This window comes from Ziziphus jujuba, chromosome 10 (assembly GCF_031755915.1).
Source record: "Ziziphus jujuba cultivar Dongzao chromosome 10, ASM3175591v1".
Classification (NCBI taxonomy): domain Eukaryota; kingdom Viridiplantae; phylum Streptophyta; class Magnoliopsida; order Rosales; family Rhamnaceae; genus Ziziphus; species Ziziphus jujuba.
In genome coordinates, this window is record NC_083388.1 from 2,928,643 (window position 1) to 2,945,122 (window position 16,480).

The window sequence follows — 16,480 nt, forward strand, 5'->3', positions numbered from 1 at the left end:
CCAAGTTCCAACACTCAACAAGAATAACTATGACAACTGGAGTATCAAGATCAAGGCTCTCCTTGGCGCCCAAGACGTATGGGAGATAGTGGAGAAAGGCTACGTCAAAACAGAGAATGAAGTTAGTTTATCTCAAAATCAAAGAGATAGTTTGAGAGACTCAAGAAAGAGAGACAAGAAAGCTCTCTATCTAATCTATCAAGGATTAGATGATGATACATTTGAGAAGATCTCGGAAGCCAAGTAGGCTAAAGAAGCATGGGAGAAGCTTCAAATCTATTACAAGGGAGCCGATCCAGTCAAGAAGGTACGACTTCAAACCTTAAGGGTCGAGTTTGAAACGCTGCGTATGAAGGAAGGAGAACTCATATGTGATTATTTTTCTATAGTTTTGATGGTGACCAATCAATTAAAAAGGAATGGTGAAAAATTAGATGACGTTAAGATCATGGAGAAAATTCTTAGATCATTAGATTCAAAGTTTGATCATATTGTTGCCATTATCGAAGAAACAAAAGATTTGGAAGCTATGTCATTGGAGCAGCTATTGGGTTCATTGCAAGCTTATGAAGAAAAGAAAAAGAAGAAGGAAAGAATAGTGGAACAGTTGTTCAAGACCCGAATTGATGCAACTAAAGAGGAAACCAGCAGCGGTCACAATGATCGAAGCCAATAAGGACGAGGTCGTGTGCGAGGATGTGGCCGCTAGCAAGGACCTGGACGGGGCTGAAAGTTTGGTGATGATCATAACAGCAACTTTCAAAGAGGAAGAGGATCAACAAGAGGCCGTGGGAGAGGCTTTTCAGCACCAAGGTATGATAATAAGTCCCATGTAAAGTGTTACAAATGTGGGAAACTCGGTCATTATGCTTCCGAATGTAGAACCCCTGGCTACAATAAAGTTGAAGAGAAGGCAACTATGTCGAAGAAAGAAGTCAAGAAGATGGTACCTTGTTGTTGGCTTGCAAAGATAATGAAAGAAGTGAAGACCATGCATGATACTTGGATACCGGTGCAAGCAATCACATGTGTGGAAGGAGAGGCATGTTTGTGGAGCTTGATGAATCCGTGAGAGGCAATGTATCTTTTAGGGATGAATCCAAGGTAGCAGTAAAAGGAAAATGCAGCATCCTCATTCGGTTAAGGAGCGGAAAGCACCAGTTCATATCAAATGTATATTATGTGCCGAGTATGAAGAGCAACATCTTGAGTCTTGGACAACTTTTGGAGAAAGGTTATGATATTCATCTAAGAGACAACCATCTTTGTATAAGGGACAATGCAAGCAACTTAATAGCCAAGGTGCCGATGTCAAGAAATAGAATGTTCATGTTCAACATTCAAAATGATGCTGCCAAGTGTCTCAAGGCATGCTACAAAGATGGGTCTTGGCTTTGGCATCTTAGATTTGGGCATTTAAATTTTGGAGGTCTAAAGTTGCTGTCCAAAAGGGAGATGGTGAGAGGATTACCTTGCATTCGTAATTCGGATCAAGTTTGTGAAGGGTGCTTACTTGGAAAGCAATTTAAAAAAGGTTTTCCCAAAGAGACAACTTCAAGAGCTCGAAAGTCGTTGGAACTTATACATGCTGATGTGTGTGGTCTGATGAAGCCTAGTTCACTTGGTAAGAGTTACTATTTCCTTCTTTTCATTGATGATTTTTCGAGAAAGACGTGGGTATATTTTTTGAAAGAAAAATCAGAGGTATTTGAGAATTTTAAGAAGTTTAAGGCTCTTGTTGAGAAAGAAAGTGGCTGTTTGGTTAAAGCTATGAGATCTAATCGAGGAGGAGAGTTCACATCAAATGAATTCCAGAAATATTGTGAAGAACATGCAATTCGAAGGTTTTTAATAGTACTAAGATCCCCCCAACAGAACGATGTGGTAGAAAGGAAGAATAGAACAATCCTAGATATGGCGAGAAGCATGCTTAAAAGCAAGAGATTGCTGAAGGAGTTTTGGGCAGAGGCGGTTGCATATGCTATCTACCTATCTAACCGATCTCCAACAAGAAGTGTGTGGGGAAAAACACCTCAAGAAGCTTGGAGTGGAAGGAAGCCTGATATTTCACACCTAAGAGTGTTTGGAAGCATAGCTCATGCACATGTACCTGATGAGAAAAGAAGTAAATTGGATGACAAAAGTGAGAAGTATGTCTTCATTGGCTATGACATAAACTCCAAAGGGTACAAACTCTACAATCCTAAGAGTAGGAAAACAATAATCAGCCGGGATGTTATATTTAATGAAGAAGAAGAGTGGAATTGGGAATCACATGATGAAAGCTACAATTTTCTCCTATATCTTGAAGAGGAAGAAGCGGAACAGCCAGGTATGGAGCTAGTAAGAGAGGAGCCGATCACCCCACCAGCTTCACCAACAGCAGGTCTTCAAGAAGGCGGAAATTCAAGTGAAAGGGCCCCATGGTTTAGGAGTTTACAAGAGGTATATGAGGTAATCAAAAACCAGGATGATCTCACTTTGTTTTGTTTATTTGCTGATTGTGAACCCGTGAACTTCCAAGAGGCAATGAAAGACGAAAATTGGAAGAATGCCATGGATGAGGAGATAAAAGCAATCAAGAAGAACAAAACTTGGGAACCAGGGCTTTACTTCCACAAAAATCCAAGGCTATTGGTGTGAAGTGGGTGTATAAAGCCAAAAAGAATGCTAAAGGTGAGGTTGAAAGGTATAAGGCAAGGTTGGTAGCGAAAGGCTATAGTCAAAGGGCTGGTATAGACTATGATGAAGTTTTTGCACCTATTGCACGACTAGAAACGGTAAGGTTAATCATCTCATTAGCAGCTCAACACAATTGGAGAATACATCAAATGGATGTGAAGTCTGGGTTCTTAAATGGAGTTCTTGAAGAAGAAGTTTACATCGAACAACCACAAGGATATGAAATCAAGGGACAAGAAGACAAAGTCTTAAGGTTGAAGAAAGCACTTTATGGGTTGAAACAAGCACCAAGAGCTTGGAATGCTAGAATTGACAAATATCTACAAGAAAGGAATTTTATCAAGTGTCCATATGAGCATGCACTTTACATTAAAATTAAAAGAGATGATATATTGATTGTGTGGTTGTATGTAGATAACATAATTTTCACGGGCAGCAATCCAAGTATGTTTGAAGAGATGATGAGGGAGTTTGAGATGACCGATATTGGGCTCATGTCTTACTATCTCGGCATTGAAGTAAAGCAAAGAGGTGAAAGCATATTAATTACTCAAGAAGGGTATGCTAAGGAGGTACTTGAGAAGTTTAAAATGGATTATACAAATCCGGTTGGTACACCAATGGAATGTGGAGTCAAGTTATCAAAGCATGAGGAAGGAGAAAAGGTGGATCCAACATTTTTTAAGAGCTTGGTTGGAAGTTTAAGATACTTGACATGTACAAGGCCGGATATTCTCTATGCTATAGGAGTTATAAGTCGATACATGGAGAATCCAACAACAACTCACTTGAAGGCAGCAAGAAGGATTCTTCGTTATCTAAAAGGTACAATAAGTTTTGGTTTGTATTATTCAACTTTCGATGATTACAAGCTTGTTGGATATAGTGATAGTGATTGGGGTGGAGATATAGATGATCATAAAAGCACAAGTGGCTTTGTATTTTATTTGGGAAATATGGCATTTACATGGATGTCAAAGAAGCAGCAAATTGTTACTCTTTCAACATGTGAAGCGGAGTATGTAGCTGTCACCTCATGTGTTTGTCATGCAATTTGGCTTCGAAACTTGTTAAGGAGGTTGGGCTGTCCACAAGAAGAACCAATCAAGATTTACGTGAATAACAAATCAGCAATAGCCCTTGCCAAGAATTCTGTTTTTCATGATTGAAGCAAACATATTGATACGCGTTATCATTATATTAGAGAATGTGTTATCAAAGGAGATGTACAGCTAGAGTATGTGAAGACTCATGATCAAGTAGCCAATATTTTTACCAAGCCTCTCAAGCATGAAGTCTTTGTTAAATTGAGAAGTCTAATAGGAATAACTAATCAAGTTTAAAAGGGAGTGTTGAAATATAAACTTGATTTTTTGGGTTATTATTTTGTGGGCCTTGGTTACTTAGGGTCCAAGTTTTCTTAGAGTCCAAGTTTTAGAAACTTCTTTTAGGGTAATTTTATGATGTTTTATGTAGGTAGGGTTAAGTATTAGTATAAATATTGTTATGTTTTTTTCCTTGGGTGTGCTGTAAGCCACAAAAGCTGAGAATCATTCAATAAACCAGCAGCTGCAGTTTTCTTTCCTTCCTTCGGGTTTTGCTCTCTATTTTGTTGTTCTGTTTTGTTTTGTTTTGCTTCTGGTTTTTGTTTCCATTCAACAAGTTTCTCCATGGTTCAATACTATTTTTTTTGCTAATTTGGTAATCATATTTTTAAGGTCCTAATAACTGACTTAGAAAAAGAATTCCAAGAATTATAATACGACTTCATGATCAAACCGCACTTTAAACAACAACATAATTGGCTTTAAATCTAGGTCTTCATTCATTTTCATGCAGCAAAAACAAAGTCACCGTACATTTTACAAACATTTGCGCAACGAAGAATAGGCAACTACAAGAGATCAAAAAACCAAGTAAAGCAAAGGATAAAACCCAAAATGAAACATTAATGCAATATAACCAAACTCAAAATGTGTAACTATGAAATACTAACGTACGCTTAACAAAGGAGCTTAATTTTCCTGCCTTATCAAGAACAAAGATTACCAAATCATCATATATCTAACAATCAAAGCCCATCTGATTCAGTACCACTACGCATGGGACTCCCAACGACCTTCAACTTATGGCAGCTCCACACGCTGATCATCCGTGCTTCTAAACACGGCGTGAATTCCAACAACCACACAACCAATCGAGATTGAGACCCAAAGAACAGTCAAGAACCTTTTTAAGAGCTCAGTCAAATCTTGGTTACAGCAGTAATCTAATAACATGCCAAAGAAGAAGATGGGGAAGATGACGATGGAAAGAGGGTGTCATAACACGCTGATCAAGAGGATAAAGAGGGTGATCATGGAGTAACTGATGTGGTAGTAGTACAAATTATGCTTCATGCGAGTTATGGCTTCGCCGAAGGTGCTGGGACGGTTGAAGAACTCCAGCAAATAGGTTCCTATATGATCTTGCGCCATGGATGGCACATGCTGATCGAAGGCATTGAATTGATGATATGAAATGCAACCCAAAACAGAGTGAGAGACAGAGAAAAGAAGAGAGCTTTTTTTGTGAGTTGGTGGTTGTAGGGTCTGAAATTTATAGGAAATTTGGAGGGAAGGAGAAAGAAGTGCGCGATTATAAGAGGTCGACGATGCCGTTTTGTGCTTCAATGGGTCCAACCTCATTTCAATGCTGGCCTTTCTCTTCCAAGTAATGGTTACTGTCACTGACTCAAAATTATGTGCGACATTGAACACCCTCCTTTTTTTAAAAAAAAAAAAAAAAGTTGTTTACCCTTAAACTTTATAAATGAATTAACCCAGGAACTTAAACAGTTAAAATTTACATATGATTAGAGTATATCAGATCGTAAAAAGATCCACATTAGCATTTTCGTTACAACAAGTTGAATGTGTGGTTTGTCAATCAGTTGCTGATGTGTACAAGTTGGTTACAGAAGTTATAACTGTATTAGTTTCTGTTAAGGAATTTACTTATGCACTTGCGCTATATAAATAACAGCTATGATAATTCCAACTTATTTAATATTAAAACAACATTTTAATTACTTAAGAGAACTAACAACACTCTTTTTAAGTACTTAACCCTGCATATTTTGTTGGATTTTGTATTCTGAAGTCCTTGAAATTGAACGCCTATTTCTCAGAAGGTAAAACGAAACAATCTAAAATGCTTGCTATATTTATATTTCTGAATGTGGAAAGCGGATTTAAAAACAAGCGACTTGAGAATGTTAAAACATGTTTGATCTTAATGACAACCAACTCTCGGGTGGTATTCCCTAGAGAAATTGGAAATTTAAGCAACTTAGCAGTGCTCAACCTTAGCACAAATGATCTTTCTGGTGCACTTCCCCCTTCCATTGGAAACTTGAGCAATATATTTCATATTTTTCTTTATCGAAATAGCCTTTCTGGACATATTCCAAGAGAAATTGGAAACTTGGGAAATTTAAGCAACTTAGAAATGCTTGACCTTAGTTTCAATAATCTCTTCGGTACACTGTCGGCTTCCATAGGAAACTTGACTAGCATAAAAAGTCTGCAATTGGCTTTGAATAGCTTCACTGGCCAATTGCCACAGCTAATATGTGGTGGTGGATCACTTCAGAATTTTAGTGCCAGTTCAAACAATTTTACCAGCCCAATCCCAAAAAGCTTGAAAAACTGCACTGGCCTTATTAGACTTAAGCTAAATCAAAACCAACTAACAGGAAACGTAACAGAAGCTTTTGGTATATACCCAAACTTGAATCATATTGATCTAAGTGGTAATAAATTGCACGTTGAGATTTCACCAAGGTGGGGGTAGTGCTACAATTTGAGAAGCCTCAACTTCCCCAACAACAAAATTTCAGGCTCCATACCACCTGTGCTTGGTAAGGCAACTAAGCTACGTGTACTTGACCTTTCCTCAAATCATCTCTCAGGAAATATTCCAGAGGAATTTGGAACCTTGAAGTTATTGCACAAACTTATGCTACATGGCAATCGACTATCTGGAGATATTCAGTACAAAATCAAAATGCTAGCTAATCTAGAAAGTTTACACTTGGCAGCAAACAATCTAAGTGGCTCAATTCCAAAAGAGCTCGGAGGGTGCTACAAGCTTTTACAGTTGAGTTTGGAAAATAATGAATTTGAAGGCAGTGTTCCTTCGAAGATAACAAATATCTACTCCCTTAAAATCCTTGATCTCAGTTCAAATTTGCTCAAGGGAGAGATACCCCATAAATTGCAAAAATGAACCATTTGGACACTCTGAATCTTTCACACAATAATTTTTCTGGTTCCATTCCACCTGATTTTGGTGAAACGAAGAGCTTGACAATGGTTTATATGTCCTTTAACCAATTGGAGGGTCCTATCCCTAATTCCAAAGCCTTTCAAGAGGCTCCATTTGAAGCATTCAGAAACAACAAGGGCTTGTGTGGTAATGCCACTGGTTTGCAGCTTTGCCCAACAATGACTCAGAATTCTCATGGAAAAAAGGGAAACAAAGTCAGCTTATTGTTTGTTATGATCCTTGTTTTTTGCAGCCTATTTCTTCTATCCGTTTTATTAATTTTATACATTCACCGTAGGAGAAAGGTGGGTAAAACATACAACCCAGATGAGCATGAAAGAAAAAATCTGAATTTATTTGCAATATGGAGCTACGATGGGAAAATGGTGTATGAGAACATCATCTCAGCAACTAAGGGATTTGACTCCAAACATTGCATCGAAGAGGGAGGAAGTGGGAGCATTTACAAGGCAGAGTTAAGCACTGGTCAAGTTGTGGCTGTGAAGAAGCTTCATGCAAATACAAATTGTGATGATCACCAGATGTCTCAATATCCCAAAGCTTTTGTAAGTGAGATTTGTACATTAACACAAATAAGGCATCATAACATTGTGAAGCTATATGGGTTCTGTTCACATCGACAATGCTCTCTTTTGGTTTATGAGTTTATAGAAGGTGGAAGCTTGCGAAATGTACTAAGCAATGAGGAAGGAGCAAAAGCTTTTGGTTGGAGCAAAAGGGTAACATTCTAAATGTTAGGAAATTGAGGTATAAAACTCACAATTGTAGCTAAAGTGAAAATGAGAAAATGAGAAGTTTGTGCATAAAATAAGCAAATAAAATACACATAAATAATTGGCAATTGTAGAAGGATTTAATTAAAGCAAAAGAATAAAATAATTTCTCTCTCAAATAAGGAGAGCACAAATAACAATACCCTCTCTCTTATAATAGGAGAAAACCCACATACTCTCTTACAAAGAAAAGACACGAATATTTAGGAAAAAAACATTTCTAAATTTTCTCTCTAATACTCTCCTGCTCTCTCTTTGTTTCTATGTGTATTTCTCACACCAAAATGGAATCACTTTTTACAAGGAAGAGAGACATATATATAGAGGAATATGGCGGTAGAGGTTATCAAATTCAAATTGGCCTCCTTTGCTAGTTGTAGCCGTGCCACCTATATGTGCAAGTTGTCCACATAGATAGAAATCTCTACATTCTTCTTCCACCTCCTTTGACTAAGTCAAAATCTTAATTAAGAAGCAATCTTCCACCTCCTTTGACCGGTCAATTTACTTAATTGATAAGCAAATGTGGCTTTACTTGCCGCCACAGATCTCCCACTTAAAGCCACTTTTGCTATAACCCTTCTATACTTTTTACTTTTCCATTTCAAATCTATGCTTGCTTATGTCTCTGCTAGGCCAATAGAGGATTTACACCACACAAACTTGTCAGTGTTAATTGGCTTTGTCAGAAAATCTGCCAAGTTGTCTCTAGTATGGATTTTCTGTAGATCCACACTTGCTTCCTTTACCTTCTCACGAACAAAGTGAAATGGAACTTGTAGATGTTTTGTTTTTGAGTGGTATGCTAGATTCTTTGTTAAATGCATAGCGCTCTGACTATCACGAAACAGAGTTATCTTCTCTTATGTATATCCAAGCTCCTTCAGTACCATTTGCAACGAAATTGCCTTTTTGTTGGCTTACAAAGCTACGATATATTCTACTTTCGTTGTAGAAGTAGCCACAACATTCTGTAGTTTTGAAACCCAGCTTACAGCTCCTCCAGCAAGACTAAACACATATCCTGTGGTGGACTTGCTTTTGTCAAGATCACCTGCATAATCTAAATCAACATAGCCTCTGACAGTAAAGTTTGATCCTCCATAACATAATGCAGCATTTGAGGTACCCTTCACATATTTTAGGATCCTCTTTACAGTATTCCAATACTCTCTACCAAGATTCGCCATGTACCGACTAACCGCTCCCACTACTTGTGCAATGTCTAGTCTTGTGCATACCATGGCGAACATTAAACTACCCACTACTGATGCATACGGTATTCAAGACATTTCCATCCTCTATTTCTCGTTGCTAGGATTCATACTTGAGGATAACTTGAAATTAATAGGAAGAGGGGTAAGAATAGGCTTACAATTTTTCATGTTGAAACACTGCAAAATTTTCTTCACGAAATTTTTCTGAGAAAGCCATAACTTCCTATTATTTCTGTCTCGGTAGATTTGCATCCCTAGAATCTTGTTTGCCGGTCCTAAGTCCTTCATTTCAAACTCCCTAGCTAGCATTGCCTTCAAATCTTTAATGCGATCTTTGTTGGGGCCTGGTACCAACATGTCGTCAACATACAACAGCAAAATAATAAAATCACCATCATCAAATCTCTTGTAATAAGCACAAGGATTTGAACTAAGTCTGTTGTATCTAAGGCTCATGATGAAGGAATCAAATCTCTTATACCTACATCTCGGCGCCTGTTTGAGACCATATAGAGATTTGTTTAACCTACAAACCAAGTTCTCTTTTCCTTTTTCTTCAAAACCTTCTGGTTGGAGCATATATATCTCTTCTTCAAGTTTTTCATGAAGAAATGCAGTTTTCACATCCAACTGCTCTAAATACAAGTCAAATCAAATGTAGCACACATTGCCAAGACCACACGAACTGTTGTGAGTCAAACAACAGGAGAAAATATCTCATTGAAATCAATACCTTCTTTCTAAGCAAATCCTTTCACCACCAATCTAGCATGATAACGCTCCACTTGGTCATTGCTATCTTGTTTGAGCTTATAGACCCATTTGTTGCCGATAGCCTTCCTTCCCTGTGGTAGTGGAACAAGATCCCATGTCTTGTTTTTATGGAGAGCTTCAATTTCTTCTTGCATTGCTGCCATCCACAGAGAAGCTTATGGGCTTTTTTTAGCCTCCTGGAAAGTTGATGGCTCTACATCCTCTGTTAGAAGGCAGTATGCAACATTACCCTCCATAATATATTTTGAGTGCCAACCTAGTTCTCTTCTCTCCGTAGTTGACCGTCGAATTTGTGGAGTTACAAACTTAGCTTGCTCTTGTTCATCGTGCTCTAGTGCTGCTTCAAAAGAATTTAGAACATTTTGTTCTCGCCTCTCTTTGACTCGAACCATAGTAGTCTCTGGTTTTTCTTTAGAAGTGCTATCATTTTCATTTTCTTGTATTTTATCTTCAGTAAATATCACATCTCTGCTGATTATAATCTTGTGGGCAGTGGGATCCCACAGGCGGTACCCCTTAACTCCATCAGCATACCCTAAGAAAATACATTTTCTGGATTTTGGATCCAGCTTTGATGTTTCTTAGGCATTTTACATAACATAAACAGGACTTCCAAATATATATAAGTGAGAATAATTAGATGGCTTACCAGTCCACATCTCCATCAGCGTTTTCAAATCTATTGCGGTTGATGGGGACCGATTGATCACATAGCAGGCGGTCTTAACCGCTTCTGCCCAAAATGACTTCGCCATCCCTGCAATTCTCAACATTGCTCTTGTCCGTTCCAACAAGGTTCTGTTCATCCGCTTTGCTACTCCATTTTGTTGTGGAGTGTACACCACCGTGAACTACCTCTTGATACCTTCTTATTGATAGAAGCTATCAAATTCTGCACCAGTATATTCTCCTCCATTGTCCATCCTCAAACACTTGATCTTTTTCTTAGATTCAAGTTCCACCCGCGCTTTGAATATTTTGAAAACTGGAAATACATCCTCTTTCCTTTTGATTGGATACACCCAACATCTCCTGGAGTAATCATCAATAAAAGATACAAAGTATCTTGCACCTCTTAGGGATAGAACTAGTGCTTGCCAAACATCAGAGTGGATAAACTCTAAGATAGCTTTGCTTCTAGCATTAGAACTGCTAAACTTTAATCTATGCTGCTTACTAATAGCACAATGCTCACAAAATGGTAATGAAACCTTTTTGAGTCCTGGAAGAAGCTTTTGTTCAGTAAGAATCTTCAAACCTCGTTCCGACATGTGGCCAAGCTTATAGTGCCACATCATCGTTGATTCTTCTGGAGATCTTGCCAATACTGTAGATGCTTCTCCTTCTTGTAGTGTTTCCCCTTTAAGCATGTACAGATTTGCAGCTATCTTTTCCACTTTCATCACCACAAGCGAGCCTTTAACTATTTTCATGATTCCATCTTGAATATGGGTTTTGCACCCACTATTGTCTAATTGTCCCATAGACAATAGATTTTTCTTTAGGCCTTTCACATACTGTACATTCTTGATAGTGCGAACCATACCATCATACATCTTTAATTTGATGGTACCAATACTAGCGATCTCCAAGGCATGATCGTCTCCCATGAACACAGATCCTCCTGAAATAGGTTCATATTGGTGGAACCATTCTCTACGGGGGGTCATATGCCATGTTGCTCCTGATTCCATAAGCCAGACATCAGCGAACTTTCTTCTGCCTTCAGTAACAATTGTTGCTTCACTGTATAAAATTTCACCATCATCCGAGGTACTCGCGACACAACCTTGAACTTTTGATGACTCAACACCTTTTCTTTTAGCTTTTTCATTCTTCTTAAGATACCAACACTCTCTTTTGTAGTGCCCTTTCTTGCCACAGTAATGACACTTGACATTCTTCTTGCTTCTAGATTTTGGTCTACTCTAATTTTGAGTCCCACTGGGGCCACGTTCCGTTGATCTCCATCTTGTCATCGCCAAAGCTTCAACTTGTTGTGAGCTTCCCAATCTGTCTTCTTTGCTTTTGCGCTGACTTTCTTCTTCAAGAACCGCGACTGCAATATCATCGAAGACTAAAATTTCTACGTTGTTGGTTATGTTGATAATACGAATGAGGTAGACTTTGAAGCAGAATTTCAGCACATTCACCTGTATCGATGTTATGCCCCATTGCTGTGAGCTGTGAAAATAAAGTATTGAGGGTGTTGATGTGGTCTATCACAATCGTTGACTCCATCATCCGAAGAGTGTAAAGCCTTCTCTTTAAGAAAATTTTGTTATGTAGTGATTTGGCCTCGTACAATTTGGTGAGAGTGTCCCAAATTTCTTTTGCCATCTTTTTCTCGGCCACGCTTGACAATACTCCATTGGCTAGTGCTAGATGCAGATTAGCAATGGCATTGCCATCCATCTCGTTCCACTTATCATCATCAAGGAACTCCGCGGGCCTTTTGCCAATTGCCTCCAAGCAGTTATCTTTTCTTAAAACTGCTTTTATTCTCATTTTCCACAATGAGAAATTATTCCCATTGAATTTTTCTATTTCGTACTTCGCCGCCATTGTTGCAAATGCCTATAAACCTGGAGCTTTGATACCACTTGTTAGGAAATTGAGGTATAAAACTCACAATTACAGCTGAAGTGGAAATGAGAAAATAAGAAGTTTGTGCGTAAAATAAGCAAATAAAATACACATAAATAATTGGCAATTGTACAAGGATTTAATTAAAGTAAAAGAATAAAATAATTTCTCTCTAAAATAAGGAGAGCACAAATAACAATACTCTCTCCCTTCTAATAAGAGAAAATCCACACACTCTCTTACAAAGGAAAGACACGAATATTTAGGAAAAAAACATTTCTAAATTTTCTCTCTAATACTCTCCTTCTCTCTCTTTGTTTCTATGTGTATTTCTCAGCCCAAAATGGAATCACTTTTTACAAGGAAGAGAGACATATATATAGAGGAATATGGTGGGAGAGGTTGTCAAATTCAAATTGGCCTCCTTTGCTAGTTGTAGCCATGCCACCTATATGTGCAAGTTGTCCACATAGGTAGAAATCTCTACATTCTTCTTCCACCTCCTTTGACTAAGTCAAAATCTTAATTAAGAAGCAATCTTCCATCTCCTCTACATTCTTCCACCTCCTTTGACAGGTCAATTTACTTAATTGATAAGCAAATGTGGCTTTACTTGCCACCACACTAAAAGGTTGGTAATGCACTATCCTATATGCACCATGACTGTTTACCACCTATAATCCATCTAGATATATCAACCCAAAATGTTCTGTTAAATGCATAACATGGTCAAGCTTATGCTTCTGATTTTGGGACAGCCAGACTTCTCAAACCAGACTCATCCAATTGGACATCATTCGCGGGAACATTTGGATATGCTGCTCCAGGTAAATATATATTACATTTTCCAATACTTATATATTAACTATGTCTTTAAATTGTGTTGTTAATCCAATGAATGATAATCCCTCCAGAACTTGCTTACACGATGGAAGTGAATGAGAAATGTGATGTGTACAGCTTTGGAGTGGTGATGTTGGAGATATTGATGGGGAGGCATTCAGAAGATCTCATTTCATCTCTTCCATCGTCATTGTCCTTATCATCTTCTGTAACATCAGCTTTTGATTAACTAACAGTGATGGATGTTTTGGACCAGCGATTACCCCCTTCGACATAGCCAGAAGCTGGGGAAGTTCTTTTTCTTGCCGAGATAGCCTCTGCATGCTTGCATGGCACTCCACAATCTTGTCTAGCAATGCAATAGGTTGCTCAGGAGCTTTCAACTCAAAGCCATCATTTCAATGAATCTACTTCCTTAAACATATGCATTGTTTCATCTCTATGCCTTTTGTTCTGTTTTGAATTTTTTGTTTGTTGTAGACTTCAATGTGGATGTGCTACTAGTTTCTTTTAAATAATACTTTTAGAGATAATACTTCCTTTTGATACATGTGTATATACTGTGGATAATTTATTCTGATGTGAGTTTAAGGTGTAGAACAAACAAATTTAACTCCTTTAGCTGTTCATCCCATCATAATCTAGCACATAATATAACTTCCCTTCAAAGCTTGAAAAATAAAAGAAATGAAAAACACAAGTAGGAACAAAAATGCAAAGACAATAAACTGACTAATTTTTCTAATGAACATATAGATGGCTGCAATCTATTGGATTTCAGCAAAACTATGGCCTAAACTACACTTAACAGCTGGTTTGGTTCCATCATCATAGTTTACCATCCTACATAAAGTACAATGTTGCCATTCACTTCCTATGCAAAAACCAATCTTAAAAGCTCAAACCATTTCTTATAGAGTTGGAATTTGATTATGAGTTTTTTAATACAAATGTGACTTACTTCATCTAGATAGATCCCACTCAAAATCCTAAATTTTCTGCTTATGTCATGTTTGGATGGTCCTAAACCCACATTACATCCACTTTTGGAGAAGATTAGTACAGTAGTGACCAAAATTTTGTTCCCCAGATTCCCATTGCAGCATAAACAATACTAAAAGGGGAGAGGAGCGTGGTGGAGAACAGGAAGAAATCCAGAAAGAAATTCCAAATTTTTGGATCTTCCAAATTGATAGAACCGCATAGAGAGGCTCATGAGACTCTGTTTGGTGTCGGTTGGGATCCGTACATTTTAATTGTATTGCATAAAAGAGAACATTAAGACCATCAAATATTCTCATTTACGCTAATTATTTAACTCACTCTTCCTCAAACATTAAAGTGTAGTATAGAGAAACTTTTTCTTTTTTCTGGAACGTGAAAGTTTATTGTCTTTCTGGAACATATTTAAAAGAATCATGGATATAATGGATGGAAAGTAACACGTAATAGCAATCAAAAAGGGAAAGTTTGAATAGTTTTTTTAAGTGATAGCAATCAGAAAGGTCTATATATCACTTAAACCAACGAAAACCATAATTAAAAATCAAAGGCATACACAAGAAATAGCAGCTGCTGATTCATAAACAAAAATATAATTATGGTACTTTATAGTATAATTACTTTTCACTAAGAATTTTACCATAAAAAAAATGTAAAATAATAATGTACGGGTTCCCCCTCTTGTTTTAAGTTTTTGTACAAGTAACGTGGCACCTGGTTTCCACAATGCTAGAAAAAAAAAATACAAAATACAAAAAAAAAAAAAATAATAATAATAATAATAATAATAAATAAAAAGAAAGAAAAAGGTATTCTAAAGAATTGAGAGGATATAGAAAGTGACATTCTTGCAATAGCACTCGAAAAAGGGAAAGTTGATTGTTTATTTTCTTGGTAAGGTAGGAAATTAAAGTCGAAAAATTTTGAAGGCATTTTGAATGGAGCTTTCAAATCATATACATTATACATCTATAATAAATGCAGTAGTAGTAGTTTGTTATAGCTATAGCTGTATAGCTCATGGCCATGGTTTCCTTGTTTTCCAGGGAAAATAATAATAATAATTATTTCCTTGTCTGCAAATCCATTGACCAAAAAACAAGCTTCCTCTTCTTGTTAATGTTGTAGATGTGTTTATTCCATCTTTCTTGAAAACTGCACCTTCTATTATTAATGCGGCTAACAATATTAATAAGAATGAAGAAGCAGCAGAACTGTTAAAATGGAAACACAGCCTTGACAACCAAAGCCAACATGTCCTGTCTTCATGGCTACTCAGAGGCAGCAGTAGCCATCTTGTTACGAAAAGTAAAACAAAAACAATAGCAATAAAATAAAACAAAATACACATAGATTTACGTGGAAAACCTTTGACGGAAAAAAAATCACGGGCAAAGAGAAGCAAAGCTTTTTACTTATGAAGATTGGTACAAAAGGTGAACAAATAGAGCTGCAAAACTACTACCTCCGAAAAAAACCCCCAAAAAATATTCGGGCCTATCGGCCTTTGACCTCCGCTACCACCACAGAGCCCCATTTTTTTCCCTCAAAATAAATTCACCAAACGGGCCGCACTGCGAGCTTTTCAATTCGAGTCAACAAGAATTCGGGTTATCAACTCTTAACACATCTCTCTAGGTTTTTCACTCCTGCAGCTGCAAATCTTTCCAGTCTCTCCTTTCTTCATTTGGATCAGGATAATATCTCCAGAACAATTCCGAGAGCTATTGGGTCAATAACACACTAACAACCTCACTGGTCTTGTTCCTGCTTCCTTAGGAAACTTGACCAATTTAGTAGAAGTCTACCTTTAAGACATATTCCACAAGAAATTGATCTCATTTCATCTCTTTTATCTTGGTTGTCCTTATCATCATCAGCAACATTAGCTTATCATCTAATAGCTGTAATGGAGGTTTTGGACACCCACTTATCCCCTCCAATGAAATAAGATAGAGGGAAAGTGCTCTGTCTTGCTAAGATAGCATTTGCATGCTTGCATGGCACTCCACAATCTTGTTCTACGATGAAACAGGTTGCTCAAGAGCTCTCAAGTGCAATTCATACCCATCATTGAAGTCTGTAGCTTTAGTTACCTTAGAAGAGCTACTTGATTTCAGTGATTCTGCTTCCTGAAAACATGCCATATTTATCATTAGGCGTTTTGTTTTTGATATCTTTTGTTTTGTTAAAGACCTGAACGTCATTCTTGTGTTTTTCTTTTTGTTTTATTTTTCTTATTGAAGACCTAAATGTGGATGTACTAGTGGTTTC

The 16,480-nt window shown here is 37.3% G+C and overlaps 1 protein-coding gene across 1 annotated transcript; it reads left to right on the plus strand.

The window, feature by feature from the left end:
- Window positions 1-5,874: 5,874 nt before the first annotated feature.
- Window positions 5,875-6,951, plus strand: LOC107410475 (MDIS1-interacting receptor like kinase 2-like). The gene is made up of 2 exons (XM_060811912.1): window positions 5,875-6,475; window positions 6,563-6,951. The coding sequence occupies exons 1-2, from the start codon at window positions 5,875-5,877 to the stop codon at window positions 6,949-6,951; spliced, it is 990 nt and encodes a 329-aa protein (XP_060667895.1).
- Window positions 6,952-16,480: the final 9,529 nt, after the last annotated feature.